This window comes from Abramis brama (genome assembly GCF_963993115.1).
Source record: "Abramis brama genome assembly, chromosome: 9".
Classification (NCBI taxonomy): Eukaryota; Metazoa; Chordata; class Actinopteri; order Cypriniformes; family Leuciscidae; genus Abramis; species Abramis brama.
In genome coordinates, this window is record NC_139971.1 from 5,224,390 (window position 1) to 5,245,452 (window position 21,063).

Sequence of the window (21,063 nt, forward strand, 5' to 3'; positions counted from 1 at the left end):
TTCTAAACCTCAAATAAATGCCACAATCAAGACCTCGAAGCAGAAATGAGGGAGAAACACCCAGAAACACCTCATATGTGACGCTCACAAGTATAATAAGGGTCGTTATTAATACCATTAATGCTTGGAAAACACACATATCTCCTTCGATTAATAATAATAATGGCTAGTGCAGTGGCTGGGATATAGTACATAAACCTACCAACATCCGTTGCTATGATTTTTCCAATGATTTTACATTGGTTAATAGAAACGCTGTCATTTTGCAATCGTTTTTTGTCGACATTTAGAAAAAAAATCGCAAAATTTTTTGCGCAAATCTGTAATAGAAACGCACCTACTGTTGCCCAAAAAAAAAGTGAATAAAAAAATGTAAAAGTGTTGCAAAAATAATGAATTATAATCATATATATATATATATATATATATATATATATATAATTACAATATTATGTGGTGGGACCAGTGAAAATGTTGGCAGGATAAGTACACAAGTTTAACTACTCGTCCAACTGGGTGATTAGAAACATACATCCTCATTGTTGAGACCTGTGTACACAGCAGTTTTTCAGGAAGCTTTAGTTTCTGGCAAGGACACCTGCAGTAGATTATCGTTTTCTGGGCTGCTCCTGTGATGTTAATATAGATGATGACATTGGAGCAGGATGAGTGTATCTGAGCTGTGTCCTCTCTCTGTTAAGGATGAAGCCAGCACTCTCCAGTTGCTGAAGAAACAGCTGGCGCTGGAGCAGACCATAGAGGACTATGCTGAGACCATCGGCCTGCTGTCTCAGCAGTGTAGACAGCTTCTGGAGCTCGGACATCCGGACTGGTAAATGTTCAGCAATCGCCTGACAGTCAAAGAGAAGCACACATCTCTTTACTGCCATTGTAATCAAACAAATCAAACATTCAAACACACAACACTCTTTAGGCTTTTCACTTTTGAGGAATGTCATTACCATCAACATTTCTTTTTATTCCAGTGATAAAAGCTTTCAAGAGTAACAGATTTCACTGATTTTTTTTCCTTTGAATGAAATCCAAGTATGTGTGTGTATGCTTGTGCCTCAGTGAGCAGATCAGTAAGCGTCAGTCTCAGATCGACAGGCTGTACGTGTCTCTGAAGGACCTGGTGGAGGAGAGGAAGTCTCGTCTGGAGCAGCAGTACTGGCTCTTTCAGCTCAACAGAGAGGTGGATGAGCTCGAGCAGTGGATAGCCGAGAGGGAGGTCATCGCCAGCTCCACTGAACTCGGACAGGACTTTGAGCACGTCACGGTCAGTTTTACACTGTTGCATCAGCTATTTCGTATTTATCAGATCAACTGTTGCTCTTCTGTTTCTTAAAGTCCCCATGAAATCAAAATTGTAGTTTCTTGGCTTTTAGCATGACTATGTTAGCCCTACTGTTATCTATAAATCTAGTGTGCTCCAAAACAATGACAAAGGAGATCTAAGCATTCAAAACTTGCAGTCTCTCACTTCCGCCATTATGGATCAATGATTTTGATGACATCACTCTGCACTTCAGCTTCTCATCAGATTTTCTGTCCAATCAAATGCTCTCTAGAATCTGAAGCTCCGCCCCCTACATTATAAATAGAAGCTGAAGCTGGGGCTAAAATTTACTATTTTCTACATGGTGAATGGCACATAGTGCACTATATAGGGAATAGGGAACGATTCAGACAGTGTAATGCTTTCCATTGGGGCGAATGAAGTCTGATTTCACGTTAGTGTCACACGAACCTGAGACACGAGAGCACAGAGCAGATCATATGTGCGAGTCGGAGAAGACCATAAAACGTATTGGACCCATTTGAATTCTGCACAGAATGCTGTATTTTAAAGCGATATAGAGATTAGGAGGAAACTGCGGCGTTACCGAGCTCAACGGCTCTGGCTGAGCTGTGATGTAAACAAAATGGTATTGGCTATTTTTAAAAAGGGGAGGAGCTGCTCGATATGTCCCGCCCTGTCTTCCTGTTTCTGTGGAAATTACGTCAACACATTGAATAATGCTGCGCGTTTCAAGGCACTTCAGTGGAACTTTAACACTTCTGTCCTGTCATGATGACACTTTTCCTGATCCTCAGATTCTGCAGGAGAAATTTACAGAGTTTGCAGCGGAGACAGGGAGCCTGGGGCACGAGAGGGTCACAGCCGTTAACCAGATGGTTGATGAGCTCATAGATTACGGCCACGCGGACGCAGCCACCATCGCTGAATGGAAGGATGGCGTGAACGAGGCCTGGGCAGATCTGCTGGAGCTGATGGAGACGCGGGGACAGATGCTCGCTGCCTCACACCAGTTACACAAGTTCTTCTCTGACTCTCGAGAGGTTTGTAGAAATAAGAAATGCAGACCATCTGATTAATTAAAGCATCTTAAATGAGTGATGTTTGCAAAGGACATCATAACTATGACTATTGCTCATATTAAATTATCACTGTTGCTCATGGGGCTCTTCAAATGACTGATTTATTAAACTCATCCTGCACCACTTCTTATGGACGTGCATCCATCCAGAACACACTAGCACTGACAGAACATTGCATTAACAACCACTTAGAACACCATATCAGTGCCCTAGAAACCACCCAAATCACTTATGCGCAAACTTAAAATAACGCATAAATAATTTGCGAATAAAGCACTGTTTCTATCCCATGTGTTCAAGAGAACAAAACCGTCACTTGCTGGGAAATTGTCACAAAATATCTGTAATAAAAATGGACGTTTCTGCAATCCGGAAAGCAACTTGGGCTCCTAAAATTACTTGCGCCATGTTATCTTGCGTTTAGATGCATTAAGTTTGGGAATGCAATCGTGTGAGACAGTTCTGGAAGGTCATTATACCCAACCATTTTGATTACAGCGTTTTTTTAGGAGGTAACCCAAAATTAGCATAGAAGTAGATGGATGGAAACATAGCTAGTGTGGTGGCAACTTCTGCAGGAGCAAGCATGTGCATGTACTTTATATTACTGGTTGAGTAACAGTCCTAGTTCTCCTTGATGTCCTGGGATGTCTTGTGTATAGTTTTTAATTTATTACAGTGATATTTGTGGGATAATGCTGAGGTATGTTTGTCCTTCCACTGCAGGTGTTGGGGAGACTGAGCTCTGTTTGTGTGTGTTAGTGTGTTTTATGTGTGTACAGGATAATTAAGAGCAGGTATATGTGCTACATCATGCTGCCACAATATGTCCGCATGTGTGGAATAACACAAGTCTGTGTGTGTGTGTGTTTCAGGTGTTAGCACAGATTGAGGATAAGCAGCGGAGGTTACCTGAGGTTCGCGCATGTCAAGGAGGCACTTCAAATACCAGCACTCTACAGAGACTCATGCAGACTTTCGAACATGATATTCAGCTGCTTGTTGCACAGGTGAACTAATGCAACACATCCTAATGCAAGGAAAACAAATTAAATTGTTATAAGTAAGGTTTTTGGATAGATCTCTATAAGTTGTTTCATGACAGTGGCAACATTTTTATTAAAAAGGGTTGTTTTCCTCAGGTAAGACAGTTACAGGAGAGTGCAGCCCAGCTCCGAACAGTTTATGCCGGCGAGAAAGCAGAAGCCATCGCCATGCAGGAACACGAAGTGATGCAGACATGGAAAGAGCTGCTCATATCCTGCGAGGACTGCCGAGTGCAGATCACCACAGCAACAGACAAGTTACGTTTCTTTGGGATGGTGCGTGATCAGCTGATGTGGATGGAGAGCATCATCTGTCAGATAGGAACTGGGGAGAAACCAAGGTAAGACACATGCTGGGACACCTGCTCTATGCTTATAGGAAATCATTAAGGTGCTTTAACATTATAATGCATGAAGGTTTGCGTCAGGTCAGCTGGAGAGCAGCCACTGTGGCCGCTGGAGGGTACTATAGGTATCATACCACGGGCACAAATAAGTGATAAGTTGGTAAGTGCATGAACCACAAGAGTATTTACACATATTACAATTGAGTGTAATAGTATCTATCAAGAGTTCTGTACAGAATTTCTGTTAAGAACACAATAGATCTGTTACAAAATTTAGTGAGCTGCTTTGCTGTCTGCTGCCTACTAGGGTTGCAAAATTCCAGGAATTTTCTAAATTTGAAACTTTCCATGGGAATTAACAGGAATCAATGGGAATAAAATGGAAATTTGCAAAATTTCAGGATTGCCTATAACAGGGAAATTAAATGTAGTTGATATATTGCAGCATTATCTTGGTTAAAGCAACCAAGATGGATTTAATGCAAATTCATTTAAATTTCCACCTTGCAATTACAATTTTGAGGCCACACCCCTTGCATGCACTGTGCATTCCTCCATCACATGCACAGATAATTTCTAGAATCCTGCACACTACAGCAGGACTGAAGCCACACAACTGCATTTGAGCCCAAGGACTACATCCAGTCATGTAAGTTTTGATGATATTACTAGGGTCAACATATTTGATCTAGAACCTAGGTTATAGTTTGATTTAGCATACTGACTGAGGAGTGTTCATCTATTCATCTAGCCTATTTCTATTCATTTAGAAAGTCCAGCATTAACTGTCAAATATTTTTACCATTCCAGAATATTCCAATAGTTTAGCTAACTATTTATATATCTGTGCATGGCATTGCATTAGTGTTTTTTTACAAGTTTTTTTCTAATCTTATTCTACAGAACAATGCCACGTGCCCCATCTGATGTGTGGATACATTTCACCTCAGCCAGTGTAGAAGGAAAGACTGTGGACATTTGCAAACATGCTTATTTTATTCAACATTCATGCATTTCTGTTATTCAGTGAAATATTCGATTAAAGTTCTACTCACAAATAAATCAGTCAAAAAAAAAAAAAAATTCATTTGTATTAGTTTGCATGCATGTCTGCTTATGACAAACAAACAAAATGTTGTATTTATGTTTGTATAAGATAGTTATATTTATTGTATAAATTGTATAAATTACCCTTACATTTCCAATTAATTCCCTTTAATTCCCGTAAAGTTTCCAACTTGGAATATTTCCAAAATTCCCCATCTTAACTTCCTATGGAAAGTTTTTGGAAAGTTTCTGGAAATTTTCCAGAAATTTACAACCCTACTGCCTACATAGGCAACTACCTTCTTAGGCTACAACCTTACCAAAGAGAATTTGAAATGCTTTTCAAGCGGCACTTTTCATGTAAAATGTACGGAGCAAATTGATTTCAATAGAGTCTGACGTTGCATGTTGCTAAGCTAACACAGTATGCACAATAATTAGATAAAATAACTTTTTATTGATACTTTTCAGTATTTAATGAATAATATTTATATTTAATAAAAAATTTCTTGACTCATCCACATTTACAACCACTGAGTTTGTTGTAATGCATTCTAGGTTGGCCTTCTCTGCAAAGGGAGCATGCGTTGTTGCCTTAGAAGGTATTTTGCCAAAAGACTTTATCTTAGAAGTCAGCATAATGTTTCTTCCTACTGAAACAGCTTTTGCTGTTAAAATGCTGTCTTGGTAGACAGCTCACTAGGTTTTGGAACACAGCTATTGTGCTTATAAAGTCTTAATAAAGAACCTATAATACTGGAAAACTTCAGGAGCCATCATGGACACTTTTCATCGTGTCAAAATGACCTTCTGTTGCTGTTTCTTTCTTTGGGCAGACTTGGCCCATGTATTCTGGCCGGAGTAACTCTCTCTCCTCTCACTGTCAGCTCTTTCCTCAGAGCTTTAATGGGATATGGGCTCTCTGGTGCTTGCAGGGATGTGTCATCCGTGGAGGTCCTGATGAACTATCACCAGAGCCTCAAGAGTGAGGTGGAGGCCCGCAACAACAGTGTCCTACAGTGTATCGAGATGGGCAAGACTTTACTGGCCGCCCGGAACCCTGCGTCAGAAGAGGTGACACACAAAACAGCCAGCACAACCTGTTCAGGAACTATTGTGACTTTTAAATCACTGCAAGGCCCAAAACATACTCTATGCATGTTCAATTTCACACATTGTTGCAATCCGAAATGTGTCAGACCACAATTACACTTCTTCTTCTACAGTCAGTTCTCTTTTAAAAATTTAAAGTTGACATGTTTATAAGTACCTACCTGATCCTGAATGAGTTTATTCCTCCTTGTAAAGATGTCTTCTGTCAGTACCTGATGATGAAGTTGTTGAATGTTTCAGATTAAAGAAAAGCTGGAGAAGGTTTTGGACAAGCAGCACGAACTGACTGAGAAATGGGACAAACACTGGGAAGAGTTGCAGCAAAGTTAGTTAAATGAGACTAATACAGAACAAACATTATGCATAAATTATATAATCAGTGTCATGGTGTTCCCAACATCTCACTCTCATTCTGTGTCTTCTCAGTGTTGGAGGTGCATCAGTTTGCTCAGGAAGCAGTGGTAGCAGAGGCCTGGCTCACTGCTCAGGAACCCTTGCTAAGTAGTAATGAACTAGGCGGCAGTGTGGATGAGGTTGAGCAGCTGATTCGCAGACACGAAGCCTTCCGCAAAGCTGCTGCCACATGGGAAGAGCGCTTCAGCTCTTTACGTCGTCTTACCACGGTAACAGCGACCAGCCAAAGAAGCCCAAGGACCAGGGGTGTCCAATTCTGCTCCTGGAGGGCCAGTGTGCTGCTGACTTTACTTACAATCTGGCCAAACACACTTGCCTAGAAGTTTTGAGTAATCCTGAAGACCTTGATTAGCTGGTTCAGGTGTTTTTGATTAGGATTGGAGCTGAACTCCAAGAGTGCTTCTCAATACTCAAATTGATGCTTCCTCGTTTCCTCGCTCCTCCGTCCTCCAGCCTGTGACCCAGTAACCGATCGAACTCAGCCATCTTGAAGGACATCTCAATTCTCTAATTGCACCGCGAGGATCGAGGAGTGAGGAAGCTTCCAGAGGAGCTATGAGCGAGGATGCACAGGTGTATCCTATGCGGAAGTCTTTCTTGTCGAGAAATCTGCCGCAACTATGAATTCTCCTCCCCCTTTACATCTGTAACAATAATTTAAATTTATGCTTTTCCTTTGCAGTTAAAATGAACCATACATCTCACATATTTCAACAGGGCATCTTGCTTTATTATTATTTATTATGAATTTCTTAAATAATTAAACTTCAACAGCAGAAGGGCAGATCCCTTGAGCACAGCTGATGATGTTGTGAAGTGAAGCTTGTGATTAAGAATATTCCTATGTACAAATAAGATTTCCTTCAATTCCTCTACCCTCATTTTCTTCCCTTGCATCCTACAAGGGGTGGAGCTGAGACGCGAGAAAGGGAAGTGAGGAAAGGAAACGAGGATGCACAAATAAGAAATGAGAAGCACCCCAAGAATAATGGTCCAGCAGTAGCAGGATTGGACACCCCTGGTCATAACCACAAAATAAGTCCACACGGCTCTGTTGTTAATGACAGAAAAATGTACCAATATCAAGCAGCAATTGTACCTAACTACCTTTGACTGTTGTGGCGACTGCCATTTTGTTTTTTAACATGATATTCTGATGGTCAGGCAAGAGAAGTTGGCGCTTTCAACTTAAATCATTTTTACAAGTCAAAAACGTTTGAATAATTTAGCGGATCTATAACGCATCGATAGTTCAAAAGCATCTATAGTCTACCTACTGACACTCAAAAAAGTTACAAAGAGATTAATTATGTGTATAGCATGATGTTCTTTTCTTAAATTATGTTACAGGGAGGAATTGTGGATGTATAAAATATAACAAATTCTCTCGTTTAATGGTTTAGGTAGAGAAGATAAAGGCAGAGCAGAGTCAGCTTCCCCCAACTCCTTTGTTGGGACGGAAAGTTTTCTTGGACCCTCAGGACTCTTCTCCTGCGCGCAGTAGTCCTTCCTCCATCATAAGACAGACCATTTATGAGCAGGGTGACGCCCGGTTGGAGCGCATCACTCCTCAGCCCTCTCCCTCTTCTGTGGCTCGCAGACTTGGCTCTACTGTGGCCAACTACACTCCCATCATGAATGGAGCTGCTACTTTTCGCCTTCAAGAAGCCAGGAATTCTGGGATTGTTGGCGTGGCAGCAGGACTTGGCACTGCTATGGAGCATAAGGTCACCCAATTGCGAGCTGAATTCAAGGCTCAAATTCCACAGCAGAAGATCGAGCACATCCATGAGGTGGTCCACCCCCTACTGGAGAGAGAGAGGGAGCGGTATCATGAGAACGTGATGGCAGAGGTGGTGCTTCAGGAGCCAGGCGGAGGACGGGAGCGGCTGAACAGCGTGGTGGGAGGGAGCGGGAGCAGTCGCTCAGAGCTGGTGGTGGAGCAGCATCCCCCACCGAGGGAGTCGCGGTTGGAGAGACAACTGTCTACCGAGCAGCTGATTCAAGCACGGAGGGACGAGCTCCCTCAGGAGGTGTGGAGGGAACGAGCTGAGAGGGCAGAGAGGAGGCTGGAGAGGCAGACATCTAGTGAACAGGAGGGTCATGAGGTGCGGCGTAGGGAGCGACATCGACTGGAAAGACAGGAGAGCAGTGAGCACGAGGCCAAGGAGCAGTCAGACAAGCGCTCTGGTGGCGGGTGAGTGACTGTGTTTGTGACCGCAAACAACCCACCTTAGAAACAACTTACCTTTTCAGTGTCACCTTGGATGCACTGACTATCATTTAATGTTGCCCATTATTAGCCAAACCAAAACAGTTGATTTAGGCTACTTAGGCTTTTCCAAAAACTTGCCAATTGTAAAAAGAAGTCATTTGATTCCAGTTAACCTCATTGAAATGCAAGTTACAGCAGTGATATCGCTAAGATTTGATTAAAAAAGTGTTATAATAGTGACATGTTGATGGTGAACTTCACCTTTAGGCATCCACGTGCCAATCACCAGGTCAGTTCACAGCAATAGAGGTTCAGTGTTGGGGTAGTTACTCAAAAAAAGTAATTAGTTACTAGTTACTTCTGTAAATTGTAATGAGATTACTTTACTAGTTACTGCATTTGAAAAGTAACTTCACTACTTATTACTTTACTTTCCCGTTTCTTAATTTACCATGATACATGGACAAACATCATAGCCCTATCATCACTTAGCCTGTCCGCATAGTGTTTATAAATGTAGCCTATACAAAATGGCATGTAAAACCATATGAAAGAACAATATCCATGTCTGCACAAAGAAATATGCCTCACTGTAAAATCCACAAACAACTGGATAAAGGACAAATGTCCGCGGTGGTAGACACATAATCAGGGCTGGACTGGGACACAAAAAAAAATCGGCCCTGGCATTTTGGCCATAATAATAATGGCACACTAATAGACATATATTGTAAAACAAATGCACTGAAAAATAAAGGAAACTTTCATAATTAGTTTTGTACTAATTTCTATATATTCTACTTGAAAGAGATATAAGCACATGATCTTTTATTTTGACGGAAAATGCATCGAGCTTTTATTTTGGCGGAAAACATTGTTTACAAACGCGTCTCATTAAATTTATAGTAAATTACGGTAATCGTCAACTATGCAGATGTGGAAATAATGCGTTACTGGGTAATGGGTTCCTACACTCATGACATGGCCTAAGTGTTTTGAAAGTAGCTGTTAGTTCTGCTTACCGCAGGCTCTACACTTTCTCTCAGCTGATGAAGGTCCTGCTGCTGCAGAAAACATTTTGACACATTTTACAGCGTCTGCTTGAAGGGCCTGTGTCTATTTTTCACGCTATTTCTCTGCACATTCCTTGCGTTTCTTCTCCATCTCTAGACTATTAGAGAGATAGACTATTTTGACAGATACACACTGACACACTGCACGCTCGCTCAAAGCCCAAAGGGCGAGGTGTTTAAAGATGTGATTGGACCAGCCCAGTGTCAATCAAGAAAAGATCCAGTGGGCCAAGGTGTTTCATGGGCCGGTCAGCTAACTTATCAGGGGAAAAAAACTGACGCAGACTATTTTTAACTAATACATTACACCGGCACGCACTTAACCCAGCGTCGCCAATTAAGCAAAACGAATGGGCCGCCGATGTACGAGTTTTATGGTCTGTTAAGACAAAAAAACAGAAAAAGAAAAAAAGTATGAGATGTCGGCCCAAAAGGCACGTCAGCCCACTGGGAATCTCCCGGTAGTCCCGATGGCCAGTACTTGCTGCCTGGGCATAGAGTGCATTTCACGCGAATATTTTTATATTTTTGTCCTTTCGAGCAATAAACTGAAAGTAATGTGAATATATCGCCACTGGCCAAAACCCCCTGTCTCCGTCTCCATTTCCCGCTCCCCTTCGCACCAGCAGCTACGTCACTCAAATCGATCTCTATGACAACGGTGGTGCCCAGGGAAGCACACACACACACACAGGCATGCACGCACCACTTAAACAGATCAGAGCTTTACACGCAGGTAAACACGGCTTGGGTAACGCAGGAAAGCGCGTTCCTATAGTCTAGTAAAGTAGTGTAGTTACCGATATTTTTAGTGTAATGCGTTACTTCGTTACCCAAAAAAGTAATATTGTTACTGTAATCCGTTACTTTGTAACTCGTTACCCCCAACACTGTAGAGGTTCAATAAAGAGGTTAACTTTTCACTTAATCCAATCAATTCACAACTGAATCCTCATTTCGTACATTGTCTTGTTAAACATCCAGTTTCATTTGTCACATTAAGTAAGTAAAAGGATTGTAAATGCCTTCCCATATTGACTTTAAAGCTTTGAAGTAGTACGTTCTCTATTTATGCAAAATGGCATTTCCAGGTCTCAGATTTCCCTTTTTTGTTGGCAGCGAGAAAAGGTCCACGCTAGCTGAGATTGTGGAGCAGCTTCAGGAAAGGGAGGCAGCACAGGTGTGTAAACAATCTAATGTTTGTCCTTTGTTTTAAACTACATTTTATGCCACATGCACATTACTGTATATTTCAGGCCCGAGGAGAGATTCCACGTCTACCCAATGGTGTTCCTGAGAAGTCTTCTCGACCGGACAGGCCACGGGCTCGCGACAGACCCAAACCGAGAAGAAGACCACGACCCAAGGAGACAACAGCTGGCGAAACGCGACGCTCGAGGTCTGCGCCAGCCCAGAGCAGCCCAGCAGTACCCCTGCCACCCACCCACACGGCCCAGCACGAAGGGTTCCTCTTCCGAAAAATAGACATTGATGGCCAAAAGAAGAGTTCAAACAGGTGGGGTTTTGTGGTCTAAAAATGGCATGGAATTAGCATGGAAACGGCTAAATCAAAAATGCCAATCAGTATGATTGGTTATTCAAAGCTATGCTAATGTTGTGATTAGCATTGTGTACTAATGCTTAGAGCATTAACATTTGTTAACACAAGGCAGCTCTTATTTTCTTTCACCAAGTTTCAACTCAAACTGGGTTATGCTTGAATGCTTTACAAGCCTAAAAGGGTTCCTGAAGTTAAACTGAGGAGCAGCTGTTTGGCTGTCATTACTGATTACAAGTTTCATATCCAGCAATGGCAGAAAATAGCTAGCTGCTTGCCACTTGCATGGTAACACTAAAATCAGCCTGGTTGGTGGATGATGCTGTGTCAGAAGACCAACAGATGCTGGGTTTCTGAAGCCATGGCTAGCAAGGTATGAAGCCTTCGCCTTTCACAGCTTTATTCAGCCATTTTGTACAAGACCGGATACGGCACCTCGGCAGCCCAAGTCACAAAGCAATCCATTGCATTGAGTTTAAGGAACTCAAAAGAATGGCTGTCTGTTCTTTTGTAGCATGTATGTGCACATAGTTTGCCTGTCAACTGAAGCCATTTTTATGCTAGCACTTGCATTTACGCTGCAGTATATCTCATTAACCAAAATCTCTCTTCTTTTTTGTGCTCTCTTTGCCAATGACTGTTCTTCTCCCTCTCTACAAAGGTAAGCTATGGTCTGCCTATCTATGTCTAAAGGTCTTGTAATGATCTCTGCAGCAGTTTGGTCTTGCTCAGTCATAAGGGCTGGTCATCCCAGACTCCGCAGGTGAGTAGCTAGTCGGCACATGGTATCGGATGGGCCCTGATGGCCAAATCTTGTGTTTTCTTTCCCACATTACAGCAGATCTTGGGTGAACCTGTACTGTGTGCTGAATAAAGGTGAGCTGGGCTTCTATAAGGACGCGAAGAACACCGCCACACCTTACAACAACGAGCCGCTTATCAACCTGAGCCGTTGTGCCTGTGATATCAACAATGGTTACAAAAAGAAGAAGAATGTCTTCACGCTCAAGTACTTCACTGGCTTTTTTATTTGCTTTTCCAAAAAGATTAGCTACGTGTGTAGTGTGTTCACTTTTCATAACATTCATTTTGCTTTATAATTTTAGAACTAAGGATGGAAGTGAGTTTCTGTTCCATGCTAAAGATGAGGTGAGTTGCTTTTTTTAAATATCCTAGTTGGTTTCACATCTGTGTATTTAAGTCATAACCAGGCCTACTGTAGGTGGGATCTGCAGACCTTTTCTGCAAAGTAGACTTTTGGAGCATACAGTAGAAGCTGGTCTTTTGCTGTTTTAAGGTGGTTTACCAGCTTAAAGGAGAACTCTGGTCAATTTTAACATTGAGCTAATTTTTTTGTAAATTTGGAGTGCTGTCAGTACAGAGAACAACGACAAAGTAGTCGATTGTCGAGTTCACGCGCGTGATCATAGGTAACTAAACCTATGCGCGTGAACTCGACAATCGATTACTGTGGACTTAGACCGAAAACAGGAAATAAATACAGGTATGAGCGCTGGCTCAATTAACTTCATTTTTATTCATATCTTTCACATCTGCATGCAGTCAGATTCACCGTGTTCACTCTGAAGGAATCACTCACATTGGCTGTGCACTTGTAATGACACATCAATGATGTTAAGAGGCTAAAAGCAGGTTTAAAACTTGCCCCATTTAAGTCAACAGGGTGCAAATTTTAAAAAGAGGATAACACGGTGTAGGCAACAACGATTTTTGTCGTTGTTCTCTGTACTGACAGCACTCCAAATTTACAAAAAATGTTTTAAATTGACCGGAGTTCTCCTTTAAACCAGCTTGGCCAAGCCAGTTCAGCAGTCAGTAGTCCAGTTGACCAACCATCTAGACCAGCTTGGAAAAGCTAATGATTATGAGTAACAAGTTGGAATCCATGTGAAACCAGTTTCCACCTTAAGAAGCTTTCTTTTGGATTTCCCAAGAGGAATTACAAGCTTATTGAAAGCAGCCATCATTAATCAAATTCAACACAACATTTAATAAAGAAACATGGTTCTGTGTACAAATCATTACATTGACTGGTAACTGTTTTTGTGTGAAAACATGTTCTGAGTCTTCAATCTCTCTTTGGCCTGCAGGACGATCTGAAAATCTGGATCACAAGTATAACCGCCAGTATAAGTGAGCATGAAGAGATTAACAAACAGGGGCAGACCAATCCAACTACCTCATCTACCGACGAGGGAACGCGCAGGGAGGGCAGCAGGGCAGGCGGTTCGGAAAGAGGCGAAAAGTCCGACCGAGCCGACGTGGGATCGGTGCGTTCAGACAAGGGTGAAAAGCCTGAGAAAAAGACAGGCAAGAAGAAATGAGACACCCAAAAACAGTGAGACAGGAGCCAGGACTTCGGAAATCCTGGAAAGTGCTCTGACGGAATCAGGAAGCGAAGGCGTCACTGTGAACTCCCTTTATGTCTTGCTGTCCAGCTGAGTGTGGAATCAGGCAGCGCGGAGGTGCACGGAGCTCATGTGTCAGTGAGCGCCCTCTAGCGGCTGCCGAGGACTGTGACAATTCAGGAGCTCCATATGGGCCAAAGAGCTGATAGCATAGGCAAATGGAGGATAAAAGAGAAAGATGTTATAGTAAAGTAGCTCATGAAGATTATTTTCTAATCCGTCTGTGAAAAAGATGACCCATATGTATGTGTACCCGTCTCTTTCTCTTTGTATATTGTACGTCTCGACATCAGTTCTATACAGTCTCACGCTGAAGAGAATGGAAATATGCCAAATTCTTTCTCAAGGTTGGTCTTTTTTCTGAAGAGCATGTTTTGTCTGTTTATTTGTAAGTTGTTTTGCTCTTTTATACTATTAATGTGTTGATTTGTATTCATTGGCTCTTCCACACGATTTTGATTCTCGTCTTGCCACTTTGTAGACCACGTTTGAACGCCATGACATATCAGAGCATGCCTACAAGGTTTAACTTTCGAATGAAGAACGGTATAAAGGTTTGTTTCAAATAAAAAGAAGCAGCTCATCTGCTGTGTGTATTCTCAGATCTGATTTCTAGGGTTTGTTGGTTTCCTACACAATTTTTTCCCAATGTGCAGGAAAGTCTCAATCATTAATCTCATATTATGCATTAAATGTTGAGTGTGAGTTCATTTGCTCTTTTAATGACCAAATCAGTTGTGTATGTGTCTATGCATGTACGCATTGCATACGTCATCGAGCTATTCTGAACGCGAGATCGGGTTTACATCATTTTATTCATACTCAAAAAAGTCTTCCAAGCACAGAACTCCAGAAGCCCTTTTTTTTTTTTTTTTTTTTCGTGTCAGTTTAACTACATGTGATGTTTCTCTCGACCTTATTTTCAAGCATTGCACTGAGGACTGAATGGATGCAGGCGTTTAACTGGTGATGTATGTTTGTAAGATAACTGAATGCCATGTAGATGTAATAATGTGATTGTCTTTCCTGATTGGCAGAAACCGGGTGAAATACGTCTTTGAATCGTGTAGTTCTGCAGGTAATAGTATAGAAAGCCCATAGATAGCAAAAATGCAAGGTATATTGCAAGAAAAGCGGTATATGCTTTAGACAGCTCAGCAAATGATCATGACACAAATCTAATTTAGTTCTTTTGAGGTCCATCCATACACATGCACAAACTGCAGTCGAAAATGAGCCGACTACATAATGACAATTTTCCATGCAACATACAGGGTTGAAACTAAATGTCATAGTATGTTAAAACCAAACGTAATGGTTTCAGGTATCATATTTGTGCCTCACTGTCCTAAAGTCTGTCAGCTGTAATCCTTTAAATGTAAAAACGGCTAAATCATGTTAGAAGCAATGGTCCTCTTTCTGTAAAGAGAAATGTAAACCAATCATTAAGAGGGAGGAGATGATGTTCATGTAAGTTTTGTTCAATCAACAAGTTGTTTTCTCTCTGCAAGTTCATGTTTGTTCCTTTATCTGAACACAGCATCATGCAAATGCTTTTGTAATGTCCCTGCTTTGAAATATACAATTGTCAGCTCTCATTTCTCTATACAATCTCAAAGTATTGTATACTGTATATATCTAAAGAGTTTTCTGTGTATCGGGTCTGAATTTCTCTTCCTTTGACGCCCTTGGTTTTGTCTCCAAGTCTAATTTTTGGTACAAAAAAAAATAAATCCTATTTTTATGCAATAGAATAACTTATACAGGCAGAAGGTATGCAGTTAAAGTATCCAACGTGGTGGCGAATGGAAATAACGTATACACTTGCAAGTAGAAAATTTATGCAACTTTTCCTTTGCACTAAATTACTGCCCCATTGCACAGTGCTATTGTGAGCAGAGGATTGGTGCTTGAGGGTCTGGGACGAGCATTACTACAAAATGCATTCATTCAGCTACTTATTTACAGAAATCTTGAGAAAATTCTGCTCTAATGCCCCCGACTCACACTTTCTGCTTACACACATTTACACCTGCTGCTTCTACCACATACGAGCTGATGGACATGAATGTGCAAGTTGAGTGTGCAATTGGAAACGTTTATAAAATGTTATTAAATCCCAGATGGATCTGATCCATTGAATCAACAGAAAGCACAACCCCAACAGTAAATATTGTCTTCTTCAGCTCCTGCTCTGATCATTTTAGGGGTTTATCGTGGTGTCTATATTCTTAAAGTGCTTTAATTACTTTTATATATAAAGTATCACACATGTTATGTGGGTTTTATCATGGCAGATGATAAACCCTCATAGTAATATTTTTTATCTTAAATATTAAATGTTTGGGTCCGGCTGAAACCCCGTGTCCTGTGGATAGTGTCAGACCCTTAAGCACCACTGGTTTTAGCTCAGCAGCTCGATGACCTGTACAAATTGTAACTGCTTCTGTACAGACAAAAATGCTCTTTTTTTCCCGCTGTGATATAAGAACATTTTATGGGTTTTAATATCAGTTTTGAATATCAGTGGGGGTTATTTCTCCAAAGTCAAAGGAAAGAAATTGAAAGGAAACTGGGCAATTCAGGTTGCATGAATAACATTGTCCCTGTAATGGTTCTGCTGTGCATGATGAAACCACTGTCATTCTCACTCACAACCACTGTACAAGGGTGACACTAATACACATGGAAACAGTGAATGAATGAATGCTGTATAATTCAGATCCTGACTGACTCTGTACAGTTAATTCCTTGATAAATACAGCTTGTGATATGTCAAACGTCTCATTTTTCATTTGTTCTTATATTGGCATCCTCATGTCCTTGTAAAGACCTTGTTACAAGTTAGAGCTGCACGATTATGGAAAAATGAGAATCATGTTTTTGTTGATTAAAGATCACAATTAGACGACTAAAAAAAACGTAATTTACTAAAGGTTCTGACAAAATGTTAATTACTGCAGTCTATTGAAAATATCTAATGAATCTGTTTAAATGAATGATTCAACGACTCATAAAGAGGATATAAAAAACATAAAAATGTTTAATTTCTTTAAGAATCAGCATTTGTGAACGAATCTCTTGAATGAATGATTCAATGACAAATAACAGTCACTTCTTGTCGCCACCTACTGGTGTAACGATGCAATTGGAACAATCATTATTTGACGTCTTTCAAAACGTGATTTGGATCGCTATACTGTATATATCCAAACTATAAACTTTTATCCCAGTACTTCTGTGATCATTTGAATTATTGTAACAGAAATACTGTGTGGACTGTTTGTGAAGCAGTTTCATACCTGTACATGACAACTTTGTTAATTTTAATAATCTCTGGCTCAGCGTCTGAATGTTCGCTGTGATTGTAGGCTACAGAGGAATCGTTGTATAAGATCGTGCGAGTGTTTGAATCGAAATCGCGATATTTTAACGATTAGGCTAATTGTGCAGCTCTACTGCTAAAGTAACGTTAGCCTATACTGTGCATGTAGCTAATTGTCTTTAATTTGTTATCAGCCATATATAGCTGTAAATCTGTTCTAGAAACCAGAACATATGAAATGTTTTGTAGGCTAATAGGCCTAGGCTATATTGTTTTGCAATATATTCATACATAACTTAGCATTGGTAAAGAAACATGACTGATGCACTCAGCAATAGACTGACGACGGCCTCAGATGTTTCTAGAAACGTAGACATGTTGACGTGTTCTACTTCCAACTCAAAGTAGCCTACATCATAATGATGTTAGAAAATGTTAATAAGTGTAGATATAGGCTACTTAAAAAATATTTGATTATGCCTTGTTCGCCTTAGCAGTTTTCACACATAATCTCCTATTCAATTTTTGTCAATGTGGATTTTCTTTTCTTTTGTTCTTTCTTTGCCTATGGATGTGACCATAGACCTATAGCTAATAGAGAGCCAAGTCCCTCCCCTCCGCTTCCGGCTCATGGGACCTTACTTCGGAAAAAATATGTAAATTGCCCTAATGTGGGACATTTTTTGCACTTTAGACTTTTTTGACATACTGCGATGTGTAACCAAAACATTAAATCCACACCCAATACCATTTAAAAAAGCCCAGGGTGTGTCCTAATCAAATCAAAAGAGAAAATTCAGATAACCCATTCATAAGAGAAATTATACACATATTAGTGCTCTTATTGCAAGTCGCCTGAGAAAATCTGCAGCTTCTTAATGTGGGACAGTTGTGTCCCCAATGTGGGACACTGAAAAATCTATGATAAAAGACCAAAAATCACATTAATACATGTAGAATAACTAGATGTACCGCATGGCGGTACAAAATATGACCGCCGCTCAGGCCTGCACTGGCTTTCCACAAAAAGAAATGACGTGGAGCAATTTGGCTGTATTGCGTGTTTATGTATATACCTAAAAAAAAGTAGTAGTATGTGCATGTCTGTCTGTGTGTGTGTGTGTGTGTGTGTGTGTGTGTCTGTGCGTGTATGTATGCGTGCGTACATGTGTGTCTGTGCATGTGGATTTGTATGTGTGTGTGTATGGGTGTGTGTCTGTGCGTGTGGATGTCAGTGTGTGTGCATGCTTGCGTTTGTTTGTATTCCTGCATGTGTGTGTGTGACAGTTAGGGTTGCCAACTTCAGAAAAGGAAAATGCGGGACAATCGTGGTTATTTATAGGAAAATGAGGGACACTCAAAATATTTGTAGTGTATCACACAGTGTATGTCATTTCAGTGTCTGCAGTTAAGTTTGTGTTTAAAAGGTTATCAGACATAAACACATTTGTATTGCTTAACCTATTTATGTATTTAATTCTAAAAATAATTTTAATGTCATACATGAAAAAAGTCACATTACAAACAAACCATAGTTCAAAATAAATAACAGCATTTATCTAAAATAGAAAGCTTTTTTAACATTATACACTAGGCTTACAGTTCAAAAGTTTGGGGTTAGTAAGATTATTTTTGGGGGGAAAAAATAAAGAAAGTAATTGCCTACTTTTATTCAGCAAGGATGCATTACATTAATCAAAAGTGACAGTTAAGATAATGTTACAAAAGCTTTCTATGTACTTTCTAAAAGCTTTAAAACATTAATAATAATCAGAAATGTTTTTTGAGCATATTATTCCCTCAGGTAGATTACATGTTTTCTTGCGTGGCTGGATGTTAGACTCATGAACAATAATCACGTTGTTTGCATTCGACAAAATTGATTAGCCGAAATCAAAACGTGGACAGTGAAAGGAAATTACCGTTAGCGCGAGACGAGTCCGGCTTGAAGCGGAAGCGACCAGACGGCAGAGGATGTTCGCAAATCAACATGATTTGTCTCAAAACAGTGATTAAAAAAAGCTGTGATTGGATGATGACAGGTGTCGGTGATCATTCTCAAGTGTCGTGGTCAGCACCGCTGCTGTTGCTGTTGTATCAGTCAGTGGTTTATCAGCTTGTCAAAAAACGGGACACGGGAGGGACAAATAAATTAGGCCCAAAATGCGGGACGTCCCGCCTAATTCGGGACAGTTGGCAACCTTAGTGACAGTATCATCCTAAACCAGCAACCCTTCGCTCAACACCACCATCTACAGGCCGATGAGTGTACAGTCACTAAATGTGCACATAAATGAATTTATTTTATACCCCCCCATGGATGAAATTCTACGAAACTTAGCATACCCCCAGAGGATGTCAAGTTAATCATACACATGAAATATGGTGCAGTTCTGAACATCTCAACTGAAGATAGGGGCGATTAAAGCAGAATAATATTGCATTTTCATTTTTTATGGGAGGGGCGCAAATCACAAATGAGTGATTATGGGCTAGGTTGATGTGGGCCCTTAAGACCAACATACCATAAAAATTTCTTCATCCTCGTTGCCACGGTTCAGGTAGTTATTTAGGAAAAACTGCATTTTTTTGGGTTTGGGGGGGCCCAGCGCGGGGGGGGGAGTGGCCCCCGGGGACCAAACGAAATTTTTCCGTAAAAGTCTAGTGGGGCTACATGCCCACCAAATGTCATGTTCCCCGGTGTTTCGGTGTCCCTGGTATCGTTGACAAAAAATTCAGTAGATGACGGGGAAAAAAAAAACAAAAAACTTTGACAATCCCTATATGACCGCTTTCGCTAGCTACGCTAGCGGCGGTCATAATAAAATCTTATTTTGTTTTAGATTCACTGGAGAGTAGATTTAGGGACATTCCATGCCTTGGCCAACAGTCTCAGCTGAGGGACCCCACCATCCTCAACAATCTGCCTATACTCCTCTATGGCTCCTTTCATCCTGTCCTGCCTCCACTGAATACGTTTCTTTCTCTTATCCTTTCCCTGTTTCTGCCTCTCTTTCTGCATCTGACAATCTGTCCCTGTCTTTCTCATACTTGCCATTGTGATCTAAAATACATTTCACACATTTTTTACTCATTTAAGTACTGTCCCACATTAGGCTGATCATACTGTCCCGGATTTGGAAACCACATTTCCTAATGTGGGACACTAGGAAATTTGATAAAAATATTAAATATATAGTTTATACACACAAAGTTACACTATTTTTTGATGGACAAACATTTCATAAGCATATTAGACTAAAAAGTAGCAGGATTGCTTTGTTTAAAATGTATTTAACTCCTTAATATCAAATTTGTTAAAACTCTATGTCAATGGCCTTCAGATGGTCTTCACACAAGGTGCCTCCTGTTTGATGATTACTCCACCCTCAAATATGATTGGACATTTGATAGGTCATGTGATTTTGATCATATGACACCACAGCTTTGTCTAACCCATAGTTTCACTGTCATTCATGTATTTATGGGGGACCTACAAACACTAGACCTTAGGTGTCCCACATTAGGCAGTGTCCCACATTAGGGCAATTCACCCTATGGTAGTCAATGGTGAGAGACAACTTATCTTTTTATTCCGTCTGAACTGTGCCCTGAATTACACATATGATGTTTGCCAATTTAAAGATAATTATGAAAGTCAAGAAAGTCGCAGTTTGTCATAAAACAGAAGAGTAACATTTAGTTTTATGTGAAAATCGCTCAATGAACTACATCTCTCGTCTCGCACTATGTACGTCACAAGATCCGTTGCTCGTACTGTATGTGTGCAGTCTGGTATAAAGACTGGTCAACCGGAAGGGGTTAGACTTAGGCTCTCTATAGCAACATCATTAGAAACAGCGATGCCTCAATATACAACAGTTTGATAAACCTTTTAGACAATATTGCTACATTGTATTTTTTTCTGCCAAAGAAAATAGTTCCAAATTATATTATATTATATTATATTATATTATATTATATTATATTATATTATATTATATTATATTATATTATATTATATTATATTATAGCATAGCTTCTGTAACTGAAAGTGTTTCTGAAGTGCATTTTGGATAGATGTGAACAGCCCTGATGCTCGTAGTGCACTGAT

General features: G+C 40.4%; 1 protein-coding gene across 4 annotated transcripts in view; it reads left to right on the plus strand.

Moving 5' to 3' along the window:
* sptbn4b (spectrin, beta, non-erythrocytic 4b) overlaps nucleotides 1-16,404 on the plus strand; it is an 83,949-nt gene extending 67,545 nt beyond the window's left edge. The window contains exons 24-37 of one of the 4 annotated variants that reach the window (XM_084124702.1): nucleotides 702-832; nucleotides 1,075-1,279; nucleotides 2,098-2,343; nucleotides 3,258-3,392; nucleotides 3,525-3,769; nucleotides 5,710-5,896; nucleotides 6,176-6,260; nucleotides 6,362-6,558; nucleotides 7,753-8,546; nucleotides 10,757-10,817; nucleotides 10,894-11,153; nucleotides 12,034-12,204; nucleotides 12,302-12,344; nucleotides 13,307-16,404. In XM_084124702.1, the coding sequence (XP_083980828.1) occupies nucleotides 702-832; nucleotides 1,075-1,279; nucleotides 2,098-2,343; nucleotides 3,258-3,392; nucleotides 3,525-3,769; nucleotides 5,710-5,896; nucleotides 6,176-6,260; nucleotides 6,362-6,558; nucleotides 7,753-8,546; nucleotides 10,757-10,817; nucleotides 10,894-11,153; nucleotides 12,034-12,204; nucleotides 12,302-12,344; nucleotides 13,307-13,540 (2,994 nt within the window). In that variant the 3' untranslated portion in view covers nucleotides 13,541-16,404. The remainder of the gene's footprint in view (nucleotides 1-701; nucleotides 833-1,074; nucleotides 1,280-2,097; nucleotides 2,344-3,257; nucleotides 3,393-3,524; nucleotides 3,770-5,709; nucleotides 5,897-6,175; nucleotides 6,261-6,361; nucleotides 6,559-7,752; nucleotides 8,547-10,756; nucleotides 10,818-10,893; nucleotides 11,154-12,033; nucleotides 12,205-12,301; nucleotides 12,345-13,306) is intronic. The other 3 variants (XM_084124703.1, XM_084124704.1, XM_084124705.1) reach the window with 3 other exon arrangements.
* Nucleotides 16,405-21,063: the final 4,659 nt, after the last annotated feature.